Below are 21,853 nucleotides of genomic sequence, written 5' to 3' on the forward strand. Positions count from 1 at the left end.
CTAAGATACTGGCAGGCAGCAAGCTTGCTTCATAAGGTCAAGAACAGATAAGGGAAGTGACAGATAATAGTAGATTCTGGCTTGTAGCTGGTGGGGGTGGGGGGTGGGGGTTGGAGGGGGGGCGGGGAGGTGGAGGTTGGAGGGGGGGAGGTGGGGGTGGTGGAGGTTGGTGTTTCGGTTACATGGGTTGAAGGGGTGAGGAGGGGACTGTGGACATTTGGTGTTGGTGGTTGGGGAGGTGGGTAAATGATGTACAGGAAGGTATGGGCAGACAGATTCTGGATATGAGGTATGGGTAGTAATCCTGACATTACGGTCCTGTTTTTTAACCAACTATCCAAATCCCTAAATTCTCTTCGCATGATCTCATCTCCCTTATACCAAGATGTGACCACAGCCATCCATTTCTGGGAGTTAAGATTTAGCCCAAGAGTCTAGCTGGAGCTGCATTAATGCTTTACATGGACCTCTTAACTTGCTGCCTTTATGCGCTCTATGCATTTATTAATAAATACAAGGATTATTTATGCTTTATTATTTGCTTCATCAACATCCTTCAAAGAGTTATCCATGAACTTGCTGAAAGGGGAGGGTGAACATCTAAGATCACTTAACCTAAGATCACTTGCCTGTGTTTGGCCCAAATCCCTCTACACCTATCCTTTCCAGGTACCTGTCTGATTGCTTCTTAAACCTTGCCTCAACAATCTCCATACACCCACACCCATTCCAGACACCCACCACCCTTTGGGCAAAAAAGTTACCCCTCAGATTTCTATAAAATCTTTCCCCTTTCACCGTAAACCTATGCCCTCTGGTTCTCACTTCCCCCACTCTGGGCAAGAGACTGAGAGTCAGGGGAGAGGCAAACAAGAGATATAGACAGTGATACAGAGAGATATAGAACAAATGAATGAAAGATAAGCAAAAAAGTAACGATGATCAAGGAAACGGTCCATTGTTAGCTGTGGTCTAGGTGTTAATGAGTTATATAGACAATGAAACTCACCAGGACGACAGTGAATTTAGTCCAACGACTAGGATGGGGGAGAGAGAGGGGATGCAAGTTAGAGAAACCAATATTCATACCCCTGGGCTGTAAGCTTCCCAAGCAAAATATATATCTCTCTATATCTCTCATGTCCCTATGCCCTGACTCGCAGTCTGAAGAAGGGTCTCAACCTGAAATGTCACCTATTCCTTTTCTCCAGAGATGCTGCCTGACCCGTTGAATTACATCAGCTTTTTGCATCTATCTTCAGTTTAAACCAGCATCTGCAGTTCCTTCCTACACATATCTATCTCATTTTTGAACGCATGTAATCTTCCAGTTTATTGGAGCTGCTCATGTATAACTGTGAATTGTACCTTAGCATATCATTTCCTTCAGCATCTCATTGGACCAGGTGATTTGCCTACTTTAAGTATAGTAACCCTTTGTACCTGCTCCATCTTATTTTTAAACTAATCTGGTATTGTGGCAGTTTCCTCTTTTATTGCACCTTTGACAAAGCCTTTCTCCAAAAATAACTCGGAATCAAAATATCCTTAGCTGATGTCTCATTTTGCTTTGGCAGCTTACAATCCACCGGTATGAATATCGACCTCTCTAACATCAAGTCACCCTGCCTTTCCCTCTCTCTCTATTCCTACCCCATCCTAGTTCTCTGGCCAGCCTTTCTTCTTGAATAAATTTTATCTTTGTATGCTTCGTTGTCATCTTCCCCAAGCTAACAATTCTACATTTATTCTTGAACTACGTCCCCTTTGATGTCTCGTTTTCACACCTTACCCTTCCATATCTGTGTCTCTCTCTCTCCTCGACTCTCAGTTTGAAGAAGGTCTCGACCTGAAACATTACCCATTCCTTCTATCTAGAGATGCTGCCTGTCCTGCTGAGTTATTCCAGCATTTTGTGTCCATCTTCAGTGTATATCAACATTTGCAGTTCCGCCCTACGCAATAATTTCTTATGTTGGTCCATTGATAACATCTGTTCAATTTTTATACGCTCAGTATTGCTTGAATGCTCTCTCGTTAGAAAATGTGAAGCCGTAGAAATTGGAGGTTCACACAAAATAATTCACCCTCTGCCACCTGGCTCTATAACGTGACTGGAAGTGGCAGTAAACAAGTTCTTGACATGATTGTAACACCGCAAAAGAACATCACAGTAAGAGGAAAAACTAGTCACGTTTAAAAACACTTACAGAGATGCAAAAGCTTCAGAATGACCAAACATTCATCAAAAATCAAAACAACTTTAGTTTTTCTTCTCTTTCTTTGTGGCAGTTTGGCTCATGAATTCTGAATACAATTAGTTTTTAGTAATAATGTAATGGTTGATATGGCGCCTACGTTATTTGGTTACAAGGAAGGGAAATGTCAAGAAGATCTAACTAGCTCACCAAAAGCCTATAACAACAAAGCAACCAAAGACATGCCATTAGGATATTTATTGTGCTGGTGTCTAACGGTCATCCACTTAGCTGCTGATTTCAAGGAAAATGCCATTAGCAAAATTGGTACAATTACTCTACACATCTTAAATTGATAGCAGTGTTTCGGGTCACCAACATTACCTGTGCAGGGATTAAGTAAAAACAATTCTACTGGAATCTAGTTATCTTGTTGTCTAGATTCAATGACAAGTTGCAGAATAAGTATGTATTTCTATTGCCACAATTTTAACATAAGCTTTCAATAGATGTTTCAGTTACGGGCTGGGTCCTAATGCCTGCAAGCGCTTACTGCGCAGAGTTGCAAAGATCACAGGTGGACTGTTTGAATCTTTCAGTGAAGGTGAACAGTTGCAACGAAAGGTACGTGGCCAAAACAATTGAGTTTGCACTGAATTTGGGGAATAATGTAAAACTGGCAAAATGTATCCAGCTGATTAACAATCATGGTTCTTTCTCTTCAGTTTTGATTTATAATCTATATCATATGAATAGGACTTAATTAGAAACGAATCAGTTGTTCTAAACATCTCTGCATCTAACCTTTTAGAAACAAATTAGTTGTTCTAAACATCTCTAGATCAATGCAATCTAATTACAGACCTCCCAACCCTTCCGAATTTGGCGGAAAGTTTCCGCTTTCTTATTTAATTTCCGTCATTCGGCAAAACACACGCCTCGCCGCTCGCCCTGCCCCTCGCCTCGCCCTGCTGCCCGCCCCGCCCCGCCACTCGCCTGGCCTGGCCTTGCCTCGCTGCTCGCCTGGCCTGGCCTTGCCACTAACCTGGCTTCGCCTTGCCGCTCGCCTCACCTTGCCGCTTGCCTCACCTCGCTGCTTGCCTCACCTCGCCGCTCGCCTGGCCTGGCCTGGCCTTGCCTCGCCGCTCGCCTGGCCTGGCCTGGCCTCGCCACTCGCCTGGCCTGGCCTGGCCTCGCCGCTTGCCTGGCCTCGCCTCGCCGCTTGCCTGGCCTGGCCTCGCCGCTTGCCTGGCCTGGCCTGGCCTCACCTCGCCGCTCGCCTGGCCTGGCCTGGCCTCGCCACTCGCCTGACCTCGCCTCACCGCTCGCCTGGCTTCGCCTCACTGCTCGCCTGGCTTCGCCTCACTGCTCGCCTGGCCTGGCCTCGTAGCGTGAGGCTCGTTGATGTTGAGAGGGGATGGGGTGGATGAATGGGGGTGGGAGTTGGGGTGGGGGGAAGGGGGCAGCAGAGGGGGAGGGGAGGAGTGGAGGTCGGGGAGAGGGGAGTGGGGGTGGTGGGCGGCAGGAGGGGGAGTGGGGGTGGGGAGGGGAGGGGGGTGGGGAGGGGGGTGGGGGGGAATGGGGGGAGGGGGTGGTGGTGGGGGGGGGGGTAGTGGGGGGAGTAGGGGTAGGGAGGGGGTGGTGGGCGGGACATGGATCATTGTGATTTGCTGTTGAAGACCACTGGAGCAAGTCTGTCTTCGATGAAATTAGGTATGTGCAGTTTTAAATGAAACTCTTCATAACTTAGTCATACATTTTATGACCATTGTTCTTTTATTCAATACCAAGAGAATTGGGATGTGTAAGGAAAAAGCAAAATAGAAAAAACAAAACAAAACAATTTTTTCTTTGTGTTGTAAAAAGTATTTATGTTCAATAACCTTTCTATAAATAGCAGAATATACTCATGATTGGCCTGACATTTTACATGTAGTCCAAGAACTACAGACTTTTGGAAATAATAGTCGTTTTTCACACAAGTATGCGCATTTGGCATGCATACTTTTTTTTTGCTGAAAAGTTGTGTTACGTGCCATATTATGAATTTTGATGTAAAATTCTGAAGTTTGGACATCAAAATTATGAATTTGTAAAATCAAATGTTGGGAGGTCTGTAATTAACAAGGGTTGTGCTACTTAAATAATGGGCCTTATACAATGATCCATGTAATTGATGGTAAATTTGAAAATTAATTATCAAATAGCTGATTGTTTTGCTTTAGATCTACAAAGCTAGTGGTGTCACAGATGTCACCCCACCGGTTAAAGGTGGATTTAACCTGCTCTTTAAGATAAATGCTCAATTTTCTTGCTGGTTCTGATTTAACAGGACACACCTCTCCATGTAGTAGTCTGATTCAATGTTGCCACCAAAATGAGAATTCCTGTTGTTAGCTGAATTACTTAAATTCTTCCTAAAGGTGAATTGAATTAAATTGACTCGAATTGAAGATGATAATTCAGAAAATTAGTGTATGCATAGGATATGCAACGCCTTGTTCTTCTCTCAAAGGTCTGATTACTGTTCATTTATGCCTTGGACAGTTAATTCGGCTTGTGCAATTTCTATTCAAAGAACAGGAGTCAGTTAATAATTTAAACGCAATTTCCGAGCACTAGTTAAAAATAAAATTGATGCTCACTCAGTTATTCTCATATTTGACCATTTGTGGCTCTTAAATAAAATTGCTGCAGTTTTGATTTGAGCTTAAAGTAAATTATAATAAAGATATTATACATTGATTTTTGCTGAATTGTTCTCAGTTTAAGCGGAGGCTTTACATTTGCCATTGCTATTAAATTAACCTCCATTAATATCCATGAGGGAGGGAAATATTTGTTACTCTTAAATGTGTCTGCTTTTAAACAAGGGGCGGAGCAACACTAAAGCTCCTCATGGAATGAAATGACAATGAACTTAATGAACTGAGTTCTCTTCTGGTGGACACAGTGAGCCATTTTCTCATCAGCAAAGATAATGTACCTGAATATGAATGTATTATTTTTCAATCAGTTAATTAAATCGTTGAAGAAAGCAATTGAGCCAGTTATGAGTGACATCACCGTTGAATGGTATCTCCCAGATACTTTAGAAGTTCTTCTTTCTCCAATGGAAATTGGACCTTTATACCCAGGGGATCATCTTAACAGCTATGGTGTCATTTATGACCTTTCTGGATTCCAAAGGAAGAAGAATGTGGTAAGTCAGGTCTGTTCCATGTCTGAATCTTCTGATCACGTTCGGGCCAGCAGGGAGTGACAACACCAATGTATGGGATATTGAGCAAGCAGGAAAGGCAAATGTTGACGAAGGCAAGTTCAGTTCATGAAGGTATTGAAACCTGAGTCAACGCGAAGCCAGCTGATGGCTGAGGGGTGCCAGGGGTTGTGGAGGTGGGGACAGGTATTGACACCGGCATTGGGAAGGTCAGTGAAAGGGAAACATACGGTAGAAAGCGGAGATGGACACAAAATGCTGGAGTAACTCGGCTGGACAGGCAGTATCTCTGGAGAGAAGGAATGGGTGACGTTTTGGGTCGAGACCCTTCTTCAGACTGAATGTTCAGCAAGTGGAGAGGTGGGGTGTTTGGTGTGAGTGATAATTTTGTGCGCATGTGAAATTGGAATCGTGGTTGGGTGTTGCCCACAGTGGATGTATTAGAATGGAAGGCTTAGCGATCAAAGGCGTGGGAAGGAGTATGCACCCAGAGAAGCCTCTCGTGACCTTTACATTCACTCATCTAGCTGCTGCATGGGTTATATTTGCTCTGAAACATTTGTTGAGGATTAAAGTCCAAGCCTGCCCAACCTTTCCCTCTACCTCAGGTCTTCAAGTCCTGGCAACATCTTTGTAAATCTTCTCTGCACTCTTTCCAGCTTAACAACGTCTTTCGTTTGGCAGGGTGGCCAATCTGAACACAATACTCCAAATGTGGCCACACCAACCTCTTGTACAACTGTAAGCTAACATCATAACCTCTATACTAAATACTCTGACTAATGATCGCCGATGTGCTGAAAAGCTTCTTGACCACCCTATCTATGTCTGACGCCACTTTCAAGGAACTATATACTTGTACTTCTGGATTCCACTGCTCTAAAGCATTCCCCAGGGCCCTGCCATTCACTGTGCAGGTCCTGCCCTGGTTTAATACCAAAATGCAACACCTCACACTTATCTGCATTAAACACCATTAACCATTCTTCAGTACACTTGCCCAGCTGATATGTGTGGAATGATTAGCTACATACAGTCATACCTTTCATGGGAAGTCTATTAGCAATTATGAAGGTTAATTTTCAATATTTAATTAATTGTGAAAAATTACAACTGAAAACATGGACAATTTCTTCTGCTGTAGGTAAAACACCATATTTCTAAAACGATGTTAAAAGAGTCAGCCAACTCTGTATTCCAGGCTCAAGGTGAATCTTCTACCTCAGCCATGTCTGACGGGATCAACCTCTCTTTCTCTGCTGAAAAAAATGACATTAAGGATGCATTAAAAGAGATTTCCCAGGAGATTTCTTCAGAGTTTTCAGCAGTTAATGTGGAGGAAAGTGAAAAATCTAAGGGTAAGTTATGTGAAATTCAGACTTTTTTAAATCTGCCTTCAATCTATCTTATTTTGCTTGTCCAATCTTTCAACAGAAACTTCCTGATCGTGATCTTGTTCTAAAGGATAGATAGTCTGGGCCGTTTTCTCAACCATCACTGATGTTTGACCTGCCAAGATGGTGAAGCTCCAATGTTTAGTTTAGTTTAGAGGTACAGCGCGGAAACAGGCTCTTTGGCCCACTGGGTCCGCACTGACCAGTGATACCCACATTCCAAAGCTGTGCAGGTTTGCAGGTTAATTGGCTTAGTTAAGTTAAATGTAAAACTGTCCCAAGTGTGTGTAGGGCAGTGTTAATGTGTGGAGCCGAAATGTCTGTTTCCACACTGTATCTCTAAACTAAACTAAACTAAACTAAAATGGCTGCCAAATGTAACTGGACATAATCATAATCATAATCACATAATCATAATCATAATCACTGTGATGGAAGGCGAAAAAAAAGTTCAATCTCTTCCCTTCTTTGTAGGGGGCCTCGCGGTCGGGATGATCTTGGCTCCCGTAGGCGACTGAGCCCTCTTCCTCGGGGCGATCAAGCTCCCACATTGGGGGGATCTCAGCGATCGGACCCTGGGTTGGGGCTGGTCGAACCTTCTGCGACTTTGGAGCTTCCCGACATCAGTCTCTACCCGAGACTGCGAGCTCCTCGATGGTAAAATCCGCAGGCCGTATTTGGAGCGTCGATCCCAGGCAAAGGATCGCAGGTTCCGATGGTACATCCACAGCCCCGCGGTGGGGCTCAAAGTCAGTCTCGAGCAAGGCCGCCAGCTCCATGATGTTAGGCCGCAGAGCGACCGGAGATACAATCCGGAAAACAATCGCATCTCCGGCAAGGGAAGAGATTGCAAAAAAAAGATTCCCCCAACCCCCACCCCCCCCCCCCCCCCCCCACCCCCCACATAAAACAAACCAGAGAACATTAACACAAACTTTTTAAAACACACTAAAAATAACATAAAAGATAAAAAGACAGATAGACCGTTAGCGAGGCTGCCATTGCTGATGGTGCCACCCGGTAATAGTGGCATGGTCAAATTAACTTTTAAAAAGTGGAACATTTTTACAAATGAAAACAGGCTTCATGCTTATTTGTTTTTTTAATGATTTCTTTTGGATTTCCAGATGCGGAGAATGATTCATTCAATGACTTGCGAAAGCGTATCTCCCTCACTTCGTATATCCAGGAGCAGTATACGTTGACACATTGTTCTCTCAGCAATCTTAAGGGAACTAGGGATCGAAGTATGTCGACCTGTGGTTCAAATAGTAGTGACTCTACAGAACCTCCAGATATTGGCAGGGAAGTTGCATCCTTCCCACAGGGTTTGGAGGATATTGCCCATCAGGGACAGAAAGGTTTGGTGCATTGGGAATCATCGAAGAAAACATTGTCTAACGTTGAAGCCTCCAATGGTAAAGTAAGTGCATTGCCATACTGCCGAGCACATAGGGAAAAAAACTGCAGATGCTGGTGTAAATCGAAGGTAAGCACAAAATGCTGGAGTAACTCAGCAGGTCAGGCAGCACCTCGGGAGAGAAGAAATGGGTGACGCTTCAGGTCGAGACCCTTCTTCAGGGGTCTCGACGAAGGGTCTCGACGAAACATCACCCTCCTCCTCTCCCGAGGTGCTGCCTGACCTGCCAAGTTACTCCAGCATTTTGTGTCTACCTGCTTAGTACATTGTATGAATAAGGGCAGTCTCTTTTATTCTGTCTTGATAATCGAGAAACAGGTTTATAAATGAGAAGTATGATGGAGGCTGAATCTTTGAAATTCAGCCAATGCTCAATTTACCGAATCAATACAATCACCCCTTCCATTTTCAATGGACTCCTGTAGGAGTTAGGCCAGGTTACAAATAAAAAGAACTTTAAGGCTGATTCTGTACAAGGAAGCATTAGAATTTCCATTGCACTGAAGCATAAGGAAGTAGTCTGAATAGTCAAAGATTGAGGGAGAAGGTGAAGATGGACTCATCAGTCCAGGGAGTCAGCCCTTAACAATTAATTGACTCAAAATATAAGGTTCCCTCTCTATTGTTGACTGAATCAAGTCAATCTACTGGTCCCCAAAGGCAGAAATTTAAAGTCCCACCAACCTGACATGTAAAACTGTGTATATTCGAGTTTATAATCGGTTGAGTTCCGCTTTGCAGACTTCGAGTAAGATTTATTTCTTGATTATTTCTGTAACTGTGGAGTTGAGACCATTTCCTAAAGAAATCCATTGAGAAAGGGACTTGAAGTATTACATCCATCAACAAACTTTCAAATATGTAGGAAAAAAACTGCAGATGCTGGTTAAAATCGAAGGTAGACACAAAATGTTGGAATAACTCAGTCTGAGTCTGAAGAAGGGTCTTGACCCAAAATGTCACTCATTTCCTCTCTCCTGAGATGCTGCCTGACCCGATGAGTTACTCCAGCACTTTGTGTCTATGTCCAAACTTTCAAATATCGTAGATACTCAAAACGTACAGCTATCATTGAGAAATTAGAGTATAAGGAAGATGGAGGCACAAGAAACTGCAGATGCTGGAATCTTGAGCAAAACACAGTGCTGGAGGAACTCAGCAAATTGGGCAGCATCTGAGGTTGGAATGGATAGGTGAAATTTCAGGTCAAGACCCTTCATCAGATAATCGTACACGAGTATAGGAAGATTGGGATGAGAAGACACCTTCTATTAATCATGTACAGACTGCTCGACCATGACAGCTGCTCAACCCCATTAGTATACGGATGAATGCTTACCTCAATTGGTTCAAACATATGCGAGATTGACCGTTAGGGTATCTAAGTCGGACGGAAATGATACTTGATTGGAATGGTACTTGATTAGTACAGTGTCAGGGGTTTTGGGGAGAAGGCAGGAAAATGGGGTTAGAAGGAAGAGATAGATCAGCCATGATTGAATGGTGGAGTAGACTTGATGGGCCGAATGGCTGAATTCTGCTCCTATCACATGACTTTATACAGGGGAATAATCAATGGGAAATTGCTGTTGGTTTATTTACATTTCACGCTGGGTTGAGAAACTGTACTAACATTTTATTTATCCAAGTCAACTGCCACAGTGGAGGAAATGATAACTCTCATTCATTTCCAGGGCTTCCCTGGAGCTGAGCCTGTCTCAGATGAAGCAAGAAGAAAGAGAAAACTAATAGCTCAAGCAGCCCTGTCAGGTCGGAGTTTCTCTTCACCAAACGGCCAATTGGACATGCATTACCTGCGCAAGGCATTGGCAAACGTTTCCACGGCAAAGTCTTACAATTGGTCAGTTGGAGGAAGAATGAATGACATTGGACACGAATCGCAACAATTTCAAGCTGACAGTTGCTCAAGGAAGAGCCTCAATGATTCCAGTAAGTTTTCAAAGATAATCGGTAATTCTATGAAGTTCAGAGGCTTGCTTGGTGGTTTTTCAGCTGTTCTTGAAACTTTAGCAAATCCTCCTCATAATCATCGCAAAATACCCCAGTGGTGACTTCCAGAGTTATTCCTGAGATAGTCAGTTTGGGGGAAATATTAACATGTAGAAATTTGTCCATATTATTTTGATTGAGAGGTTTGTGTTGTATATGGCCTCTGTCCAAGTAGTTCTGCATTAAGTTCCTGAATGATCTTGAATGCAGGATCTAATGGAGTTCTCAAAGACAATTAGGAATGGATTGAGCTTCTGCTCTTTGTTTTCATATTAAATAACCTTTGCAGGTGCGAATATGAGGAAATATTAAACTCAACAAGAATGATTTACATTTACAAAACCTGTACCACTCTAATTTCTGTTCACACATGAATGAAGGCAGATTGCAAAGCACCATGTCAATGGATTCAGTAACCTTTATTTCAAGCACATCTTTGGCACGGAGGATTGCAATAGAATTTCCCCAATCTGAGGACAAGTGATTTGTTTTTGGTAGCAAAATAATTACATAATCATATAGAACCTTATATTATTTGAAAGCAATTGTGGAATTGATTGTTGACTTTAGGAGAGCTCCCCCACCCCTCCCCCCACTCACCATCAACATCACCACAGTCACATCTGTGGAGTCATTTAAGTTCCTTGGAACCATCATCTCCAGGGACCTTAAATGGGGGGCCACCATCGACTCCACAGTCAAAAAGGCCCAACAGAGGATGCACTTCCTGCGGCAGCTGAAGAAACACAATCTGCCACAGACAATGATGGTCCAATTCTATACTGCTATCATTGAGTCCGTCCTCACCTTCTCCATCATGGTCTGGTTTGGCTCAGCCACCAAGCACGACCTCCGGAGGCTGCAGCGCATCGTTCGATCAGCCGAGAAGGTTGTTATCATATCATATCATATATATACAGCCGGAAACAGGCCTTTTCGGCCCTCCAAGTCCGTGCCGCCCAGTGATCCCCGTACATTAACACTATCCTACACCCACTAGGGACAATTTTTACATTTATCCAGCCAATTAACCTACATACCTGTTGGCTGCAACCTTCCCCCCATTGACGAACTGCACACTGCAAGGGCCAGGAAGCGATCGGGCAAGATCATCTCTGACCCCTCTCACCCTGACCACAAACTCCTTGAAGCACTTCCCTCTGGAAGGCGACTCCGGACTGCATATCTTTGGAATGTGGGAGGAAACTGGAGCTCCCGGAGAAAATCCACATGGTGACAGGGAGAATGTGCAAACTCCATACAGATAGCTCCCAAAGTCAGGTCCGAATCCAGCTATCCGGGGCTGTAGAGCAACAATGCTTTTGCTGCATTGCTGTGCCGCCCCGCCACTTATGTCAGCCAATTTGAACAGAACAAACTGTTCTGTCAGCGATCAATTTGTGTTTATTTAGATATTTGCTATGCGATTATTACGAACCAGGGCACTGGATTTCTCCCCTGACATTCCTCTGTATGGTGCCACTGGATCTTTTATGCCCATTGGAGAGAGCAAACAGGGTTTCAGTTTGAGATCTAAGCTGAAAGACAATACCACCTACATTGGCCCACATAGGGCCACGGAGAGTCACAGAGTGATACAGCATGGGAACAGGCCCTTTGGCCCAACTTGCCCATTGCTGACCAAAATGACCCATCCACACTAGTCCCACCTGCCCGTGTTTGGAGGGTGGGACATTTCCCCAATCCTGTGCTGGATTGTAACCTAGATTATCGTGCTAATGTGTGACTTGTTTTAAATAAGCTGGGATTCTTGTTTGGTGAGCTTGTCCATTTTCCCCCCCACAGATACTCTTCTGTTCCAGGCAGCGACTCCAGAGTGGGACACATTTTTTGATCCCGAGAATCTCCTCCTGCCGATGACCTTGGATGAGTCGAGCTTGACGGAAATGAATGGCGCTCCCATGATGCAGTGCAAATCAGTGATTCATGGCTTGATCAGTGGGAAGTCAGTCACATGGGAGACAACGGCCAACCTCTCCTCCCTCTACCTAGCGCCAGTGCAACAGGAGCCGCCAGGCACCACTAAAACTCCATGGGATGGGATCCTCCATCAGCTGACGGTGCATTCAGTCATCAGAGACTTTGAGAACATGGCTGAGAAAACTAACAACATTGAATATGGTAAATGGGTTTCTTGTACAAGTAGGTTGATGCAGGCTAGAAATTCTATTGCAATATCATTATTTTTTAATGTTGTAGTAAGTACGGCACGGTGGCGCAGCGGTAGAGTTGCTGCCTTACAGCGCTTACAGCGCCAGAGACCCGGGTTCGATCCTGACCACGGGTGCTTGTGTGTATGGAGTTTGTACGTTCTCCCCGTGACCTGCATGGGTTTTCTCCGAAAATCTTCGGTTTCCTCCCACACTCCAAAGACATAGGTTAATTGGCTTGGTGTAAATGTAAAATCATCCCAAGTGTGTGCAGGGTAGTGTTAATGTGCGGGGATCGCTGGTCTGTGCCGACTCTGTGGGCCGAAGGACCTGTTTCCGTGCTGTATCTCTAAACTAAACTAAACCTGAATGTAGGGCCAAGAAATTACAGGAGGTGGAATTAAAGGCCTCAACCATATGCATTACGGTTATTAGGGAGCTTGCCAGTGGAAAAGTAAAATGTTGGAATATTTATAGAGGTGTGACGCTTGAAATCAACTAAACTGGGTTGCATGTGGCTGTGGGGGTGGGGGGGGGGGCTGTGGGGGGGGGGGCTGTGGGGGGTGGAAACCAACCAACAGCATTGATAGACACAAAAGCTGGACTAACTCAGTGGGTCAGACAGCATCTCTGGAGAAAAGGAATAGGTGACGTTTCTGGCCGAGACCCTCCTTCAGACTGACCAACTGATTATTTACCTCTGATGTACAACCTCCCATGGGTTATCAGGCACATAGATCGCCTGTCGTTATCCAATTGTAGGGGAATATTGGCAGGTCTATTATGCGGACGCATCACGATATGATATTCACACCTAGCTTATCTTCTTAACAGCATGTTGAAGAAAAGATTAAAGTCTTGATCATTCCAGGTTATTTATAGCTCTAAACTATTCAAATGCAATAGCAATTTCAACTTAACTAAATCATACTCAAAGTGGGTGGTTATTCATATAATGACCGAACATGATGAATTAAGAAATTTGATCATGTGAATTTAAACTCCCAGAATCTCTAATTTACTAATTAATTGCGCGGTATAGAAGGAGTTGAGTCAAGATTGAACTAACATTCTGTTCTATTTTCTGGAGCCCCTGCTGGAAGATATCGCTTGAAAGCTATTCAGACCAGCAGAGCAAGTAACAGCATGTCCATTTACACAACCATTGTGCCTGTGAATGCCGCCACACAAGAGCCATTACCCTCCTACGTGGAAGTACGAACCACAGGTAATGTAAATGTCCGAGCTTTCTTTTTCAATTCTTGGCCCATCCTCCATGAAAATAACTTTAAATTAACTACATTACCATGCGACGATTCAAATTGTACTGCCTGGTCTCCAGGAATGCTGCCTGACCTCCCCCACTATTTGTAGCTGTGTTACACCCAGCATTCTGTCTCTCTTCAATTCACATGCATTTGTCATTACGGGCTGCCCAGTGCTGCTGCCTCACAGCTCTGGAGGCCCAGGTTTGATCCTGGCTGTTTGTGTGGAGCTTGCACAATCTCCTTGCGACTGCGTGGGTTTCCTCAGGGTGCACTGGTTTCTTCCCACATCCAAAAGACGTGTAGGTTTGTAGGTTAATCGGCCTCTGTAAATTGCACCTAAAGTACAGGGAGCGGATGAGAAAGTGGGATAACGTAGAACTCGTGTGAATTAGTGTGGTCGTCAAGGTCTCGGGAGTTCAAAGGGTCTGTTTCTATGCTGTATCTCTAAATATTTCATCTCCTCCACAGTTTTGTCGTGGTGGTCGGGGCCAAGCTCGGCTGTGCACTCACTTCATTAAGCTATCGCCTGAAATGCCAATCCCTGAGGGCACATATCAGCATGTAAATGGAAAGAACTTAACCCAGAAATGAAAGTCTTGAGTGTACTTTTAAGCATTTGCATCAGTGAAATACCACAAAATCAATCAAAATGCCACAGAAGACTGTGGAGGCCAAGTTAATGGATATTTTTAAGGCAGAGATGGATAGATTCTTGATTAGTGCAGGTGTCAGGGGTTATGGGGAGAAGGCAGAAGAATTGGGTTAGGAGGGAGAGATAGATCAGCCATGATTGAATGGCGGAATAGACTTGATGAGCCAAATGGCCTAACTCTGCCCCAATCACTTATGAACTTATGAAATGCAAGATACAAACACTACACATTATGGCCAGGCATTCATCATTCAACAATTTGGGGAGATAGTCTCTGGTCTTATTTATGTGGCATGATTTCTGTGATCTAAGATTCCAGAAATGAAGGTTCTCTGAAGCAAATCTCAGTGCCCATTTCCACCGGACTCCCAAGCAGAGGTTGCGAAGCTTCCTTCCTGCGTTCAAGTAAATATCACAAAATTCCAGATGCAGAAAATACGAAATAAAGACTGAAAATACAGGAGACTTTCTGTGAAAAGAGGAACAGCGTTAACCGTTGAGATTGCAGGCGTTTAAAGAAGGGTCCTCAACCTGAAATGTTAACTTTCACTATCCTGATCTGCTGAGTGTTTACCAAAGTTGCCGATTTTATTCTTACATTCAAATGACTGGGGCAGGAAGTAAAGCAGCAATCAAGTGGTCAATTTCCTTTTGTTAACAGAATCTCTGCCCAGTTTAAGTTACACCCTCACTAAAGATAAGCAGAAATTCCTGGCATCTCATTGCACTGACTGGGAATGTTTGCACAAGTGCAGATTTGTCTTCAAATAAAGTATTTTTTGGCAAAACCTCTTTACTTAAGAAAACAAATACATGTTTTCTACCACCATTACAAGTGAAATGGTGCACTTTGCAATCCGTGTTGGTACTTTGTGTGCTGATAAAAGAAGGATGTTTGTTCCCTGAAGATATTGCTCCTACCCTCTTCATTAACCTAATGTTTTGTGCTTTCACAGTGTTTATATAATTACACGTGACTAATTACAACACCGGTCTAACTGCTTGAGTTTCATGGAAATTGTTTTGGTTTGTTCTAGGAGTCATAAACCAGACTGGAAGCTCGCGCCCAGGAAGCAAGAGACAGAGATGTTATTCTACCGGTTTGGGACAAAGGCGTTCGAGCCACAATTATGAGGAACTAGATGACTTGTTTGGTTCCCCAGGTAGTGGTTCAGTTATCTTGTTGATGAGTCTTTTCCTAGTTTTTCCTCCTTGCTGCTCTGTATCCAAGAAAACTCTCGTGCAGAATCTACACATGATTTGTTCTCCTTTTGTAACACTTCCCCGTTGGTTGTGCTAGTCCATACAAGATCATTTTGCTCAGAGTTCCTCTGCTGGTCCTGGCATATTTTAATTCAGCACCCAGTTTATTTAGGTGGACATGCTGTCTTCATTTTGAAAGATTTTGCCCTTCAGCCCACCGAGTCCACGCCGACCATTGATCACACGGTCACACTAGCTCGATGTTAGATCACTTTCCCATCCACTCCCTACACACCAGGAGCAGTTTTACAGTGTCCAATTAACCTACAAACCTGCATGTCTTTGGGATAGGGGAGGAAGCAAGGGCACCCGGAGGAAACCCACAAGGTCACAGGGAGAATGTGCAAACTTCACACAGTCGAGGTCAGGATGGAACCGGGGTCTCTGGCGCTGCGAGGCAGCAGCTCTACCAGCTGCACCACTATGTCGACCAACTCGTAGAAGTTCCTCATCCAAACCGACACTGATCCAAAGTCCCATCAGTCTGTTCATGAGCTTCAACTTGATTCTATGACACGCATCATTCATAAAAAGGCAGGGGAGATCTACTGGTCTCCAAGGAAACATGTAACATTACAATTATTTTAGTGTCTGAGCCATTTTCCGTCATAATTTCCAAATGCTGGTGTACCGTTCCGAATGGTAACCCCCACATATGCATGCCAACACCTTACACGCATGTATGCCGGCATCTTACATGCATGTGTGCCAGCATCTTACACGCATGTGCACCAGCATCTTACATGCATGAGAACGGGCATCTTACATGTGTGTGCACCGGCATCTTACATGCATGTGCATCGGCATCGTACATGCATGTGCACTGGCATCTTACATACATGTGCACTGGCATTTTATATGCATGTGCACCGGCATCTTACATGCATATGCACCAGCATCTTGCATGCATGTGCATCGGCATCTTACATTCATGTGCACTGGCATCTTACATGCATGTGCACCAGCATCTTATATGCATGTGCACCAGCATCTTACATGTATGTGCACCGGCATCATGCATGTGCACCGGCATCTTACATGCATGTGCACCAGCATCTTACATGCATGTGCACCGGCATCTTGCATGTGCACCAGCATCTTACACAAATGTGGAATGGCATCTTACATGCATGTGCACCAGCATCTTACATGCTTGAGCGCTGTCATCGTACGTACATGCACACATGTGCACCGGCATCTTACACACATGCACATCTGTATTTTACACACATGCGTGCCAGGATCTTATGCGCATGTGCATCGACACTTTGCGCACATGTGCGCCGGCACCTCACATGCACCTGTGCTGGCATCTTACACACACCTGTGCTGGCCTCTTACACACATGTGTGTGGCACCTTACAAGCATGTGTGCAAACATCTTACACACATGTGCGCTGGCATATTACACACGTGTGTGCTGGCATCTTACCCACATGCGTGCCAGCATCTTACACACATGTGCACTAGCAGCTTACATGCATGTGTCCCAGCATCTTACACGCATGTGCGGCGGCAGCTTACATGAATGTGTGCCGGCATCTTACACGCATGTGCGGCGGCAGATAACACGCATGCACACCAGCATTGCTGCCGGCCTGGAACATCATGGGTGCACACGTGGGCGGAAGATTGTAAACACCGTCCAATCAGAGGACGGTGACGTGGGACTTGCGTGGGACTTGGCCGGGACACAGTGTGAGAGCCGACAGCCATCTTTTGAAAGTGACGATGATGTTTAAAGTGCAAAGTTAATTAGTAAAATACTGTTAAATTACTTACCCCATTGTGGTTATTGTTGCGGGCAAAACTTAACAGCTGGAAGCTGGCAGAAAGTGGTGATCCAGATCCACTCCTGGATTGGGGGATTTATTTGTCGGGGGATGCCCACGTGCTTTGGCATGGGGTGGCACCCAATCTACTCCAGTGTGGGGTGGCACCCACTCTACTCCAGCATGGGGTGGCACCCAATCTACTCCAGCATTGGGTGGCACCCAATCTACAGAGTGGGGTGGCACCCAATCTACTCCAGCATGGGGTGGCACCCAATCTACTCCAGCATGGGGTGGCACCCAATCTATTCCAGCATGGGGTGGCACCCAATCTACTCCAGCATGGGGTGGGAGGCCGGAATACAGCCGGTCAGCAACACGGCTGAATCAGGTTCTCACTTGAAGGCTGGGAACTGCCTGAAGAGAGGCTGGTAAAGTTGTTGTTTCCAGTTGTTGTTTCCGTTAGAGACAGCTTCATAGAACATCATGAACTTTCTTGCACTTTGTTAGGTTTCAGAAAATTGCAAAGGCATCTTTAGCTAATGACATTGATTCTTTTCCTATAAAATCAAACTGGATATCTTCCAGCTGTACAGAGCAGTCAATAATCAACCCGTTTTGAATGAAATTAAAGTGTGCCTGTAATTATGCTGAAGTAGTTCATACCAGCAGATCCCTTTCTGAGATGGTTCAGTGTATTGATGATTTTACTATGAACGCAATAAATTCTCCTCTTAAAGGACGGTACAACATTATGCAAAAAACATTCTGCTCTTATTTAATTATAACCATTAGCTCAGTTTAAAGTAGATTAATCCTGCTATTTGCAAGCAAGGTCTTTTCATGATTTGTACAGTAGTGTACTTTAACCTTTGATGTGGAAACAAATGTGCCTCACGAGTCATTGTGAATGCGTGCATCATAAATGTGAGTTGTGTGCATGCAATTATGCTTGTCTTTGATCCATTAGTGTGTGTGTTTTGTGTGCCTGCATGTGTTGTGTGTGCCTGCATGTGTTTTGTGTGCCTGCATGTGTTTTGTGTGCCTGCATGTGTTTTGTGTGCCTGCATGTGTGTGCACTTTTGTGTTTGTGTGCTTTATGTGTTCTTGCATGTCTTTATTTCTTCATACAAACATGCTCCTTGTGTTCACAGTATTGGTGTCTACTCAATATTTGTGCTTACATGCTGTGTGTTTAGTTTAGTTTAGTTCAGAGATACAGGGTGGAAACAGGTCCTTCAGCTCCCCAGGTCCGCACCGACCAGCGATCCCCCTCACATTAACACTGTCCGACACACACGAGGGACAATTCTACATTTTTTATAGTGAGAATGCTGGTGCCTCCTCTGGAGCAAGACTGAGCTACTCGGTCAAGCCGAAGACCGCCAGCACCTTCTCACCTGCCCACAGATGACAAGGGACTGTGTCCCCTCACGGAGAGTAGGACTGAGCTGCCAGGACCTCACTGAGACCGCCAGCACCTCCCCTTGGAGCAAGAATGAGCTGTTGGGTCAAGCTCAAGACTGCCAGCACCTCCTCACGTGCCCACAAGACGGACTGGAACCCGAACCTTCTCATCAGCATAGTCAATCTCTGCAAATAAACCTTTTCACATGAAATCACCGTTACCATGAATGTGTTGGACTAGGCATTGTCCGGACGGTGTGCTCCCCATGCCACACCACAAACGTGAAGCTGTTGACCATTTCGACAGCAGCTCTGTTGATGCGGAGAGGGTAGTGATCGCCCTTGTGGCGGTGCCCGAGGGCTAGGCCACTCCCTTGGTCATTCCCCTCGGCACTGAGTGGACAGGGGAGATTAGGTCACTCCCTGGGTCATTCCCCTGGGGACAGAGTGGTCTGGTGCTATGGGGTTTGCTGGAAGGGTTTATTGTTTTGACTCGTGGGAATGATGGGGTGAGTGTATGTTCATTACGGATTAAAGTTGTTGTTACTACTTACCTGGCGTCTGGCCTGATTCCTGTCACGTCCAGACCCACTACGCCCTCCCATTTCCTGAGGTAAACAACCAACTTTTCTGCCTTGCAGGCATTAAAGGCCAGGCTGTTGTCCTGACACCAGGACACAAGGGTTCTCAGTCTCTGTCCTGTACATCATCTCCCGGGACAGTGGTATCATCGGTGAACTGGAAGATTGAGTGGTCTTTGAACTTGGCCACTCAGTCATGGGTGTACAGGGAGCAGAGCAAGGGACTGGGCACACGTCCCTGAGGGACACCATTAAACAGAGTCAGGGTGGAGGAAATGTTGTGATCGATTCTAACCGACTGATGTCTGCAGGTCAGGAAGTTTAGACCAGTTACAGATAGAGGCCTCAAGGCAAGGCCCAGAGGATTAGGGATGAACTTATTCAGTATTGTAGTTTTGAAGGCTGAGTTGTAGTCAATGAATATCTCCCGACAAAGGCATTCTTATTGTGAAGAGCTGAACGCAGGGCAAGAAATCTGTTGTCCTCTCCAACCTGTTTTCTTGTACGTAAATTGTAAGGAGTCTCGGTTGTCCTGAAGACTGGTGCAGACGTGAGCCATTACCATTCTTTCAAAGCACTTCATTATGGTGGATGCTGGAGCTACTGAATGGTAGTCATTGGGACAGATCATTTTATTTTTCACTGGAACAGGAATCGCGGAGGTTTCCATGAAACAGATGGGGATAGCCGACTGTTAAAGGGAATGGTTGAAGGTCGACAAAGACCGTGGCCCAGTTGATTCGCTCACAATTTTAGAACCCGTCGAGAGACGCCGTCCATGCGGGCCGCTGTCCAAGAGTTTACCCTCACAAAAACAGATCTGACTCTGATACTGAGATGTGTGAGGCAGAGCCAGTGGGGATTGGAGGATGTGTGAGGCAGAGCCAGTGGGGAAATGGAGGATGTGCCTCTGCTTAGCTTTGGTTGGCTTCTCAAAATGAGCCTACCATGCGGAACCTTATTAAAAAACTTACACAAGTCCAAATAGCTAACATCTCCCTGTTTCTTGTTCCCCAGCAAATCTCCCATCCATGCCAATCTGTTATCTCTTAAACCCAAGGGTAAAGTCCATCAGGTTCTTGAGACCAATAAGTCCATGGCTCGAACTATCTGCACAGTTCCATTGCCCCGGTGATTGCAATTTTCCAGAGGCTCTCTCTCTCCCAATTCCGATTTAGAACAATTTCTGGGATGTTACTTGTAAACACTACGGTGAAGACTGATGCAAAATATTTGTTTCATCCTTTTACCATTCTTTTCTTGCACTGTTACTTCCCCAGAGACGGTTTCTATCAGACCAACATCTGCTGTGTTTAGTTTCTTTTTTAAACACCTACAGAAATTCTTACTATCTGCTTTTATGTTTCTGACTTTTCATCTCATAATCTATTGTTTTCCTTCTTTAGCCTACCCATTGTTTATGCCTGTGCTCTATGTGTGTGCGCATCTGTTGCATGAAAGTACATGTGTGTGTTCAGTACATGGTATATACAGGCACTGCACAAGTACATGCCTGTGTGCAATCATGTACACTGTGCAATGTGCGTGTGTGCATGTGTGTGTGTGTGTGTGCACATGTATTGTCTGCACCATTTTTCTACAAGTGCTTGTACAATGTACTCAGTCTTCTCCTGTGGCTTGAAGTCAGACAAATGCCAAGGTTGGTAGGCACCTCAATGGATCAATCAATTTGGGGCAGAGCTGGGGCCTCACAACTCCAGCGACCCAGATTCAATCCCACCATCTGGAGCTCTCCATGTGGAGTTTGCATGTTCTCTGTGTGGCCTCATAGATTCTTCCTAGGTGCTCCAATTCTCTCCTGCATCCCTAAGATGTGAAGTTTGACAAGCTAATCAGCCATTGTAAATTACCAGTGGCGTGTAGATGGGTGGTAGTGGTAAAATCAGTGGAGAAGTGTGGGGGTGAGGGGGCAGGGGTAGTTTATGAGAATATGGAGAGAATGAAATGCAGAATTAGTGCAAATGGGTGCTAGATGGTTCATGCAGATTTGGTGAACGGAAGGAAGGGCTTGACACGGTGTTGTATGACTCCCTGACCCGAGGGCTAAGATGTACTTCTGCTCTTTACAGGCAAGGATGAACTTCCAACTACGCCAACCAGCGTGGGATCATCATCATCCCTCGGTTGGGAAAGACAGAGTGTCCCAGATGGTAACTAATCCTCTTCTGTCCAATGACTGCCTTATCACAAATCACGTCCTTCCCACCTGATCATTCCATAGTTATTAATGATTGAGCCACATGTTAAGAATTTATAATGTGGCACTGTTATAAATATGGTGAAATTGAATTAATGCACTGGAAAATTATTTATTATATTTGGTTGTTATTGGTGTCTAACATTTAACCGAATTGTTTTTAAGAGTGATTTTCTATCTGGTTATCATAGTAAAACATAATAGGCCAGGCACAACTTATAATTACCTCGCTTGGCATTTATGTGCTCACACTTACCTTCTGCAGCTGTTTTATTAGCT

The 21,853-nt window shown here is 44.8% G+C and overlaps 1 protein-coding gene across 5 annotated transcripts in view; it reads left to right on the forward strand.

Annotated features, from left to right (window-relative positions):
• vwa5b2 (von Willebrand factor A domain containing 5B2) overlaps positions 1-21,853 on the forward strand; it is a 68,761-nt gene that overhangs the window by 26,691 nt on the left and 20,217 nt on the right. For 4 of the 5 annotated variants that reach the window (XM_078410272.1, XM_078410274.1, XM_078410273.1 and 1 more), the window contains exons 9-17: positions 2,708-2,822; positions 5,215-5,400; positions 6,563-6,776; positions 7,940-8,235; positions 9,927-10,182; positions 12,049-12,384; positions 13,504-13,641; positions 15,371-15,496; positions 21,447-21,527. In XM_078410272.1, the coding sequence (XP_078266398.1) occupies positions 2,708-2,822; positions 5,215-5,400; positions 6,563-6,776; positions 7,940-8,235; positions 9,927-10,182; positions 12,049-12,384; positions 13,504-13,641; positions 15,371-15,496; positions 21,447-21,527 (1,748 nt within the window). The remainder of the gene's footprint in view (positions 1-2,707; positions 2,823-5,214; positions 5,401-6,562; positions 6,777-7,939; positions 8,236-9,926; positions 10,183-12,048; positions 12,385-13,503; positions 13,642-15,370; positions 15,497-21,446; positions 21,528-21,853) is intronic. The other variant, XM_078410275.1, reaches the window with a different exon arrangement.

Source organism: Rhinoraja longicauda, chromosome 13 (genome assembly GCF_053455715.1).
Source record: "Rhinoraja longicauda isolate Sanriku21f chromosome 13, sRhiLon1.1, whole genome shotgun sequence".
NCBI lineage: Eukaryota > Metazoa > Chordata > Chondrichthyes > Rajiformes > Arhynchobatidae > Rhinoraja > Rhinoraja longicauda.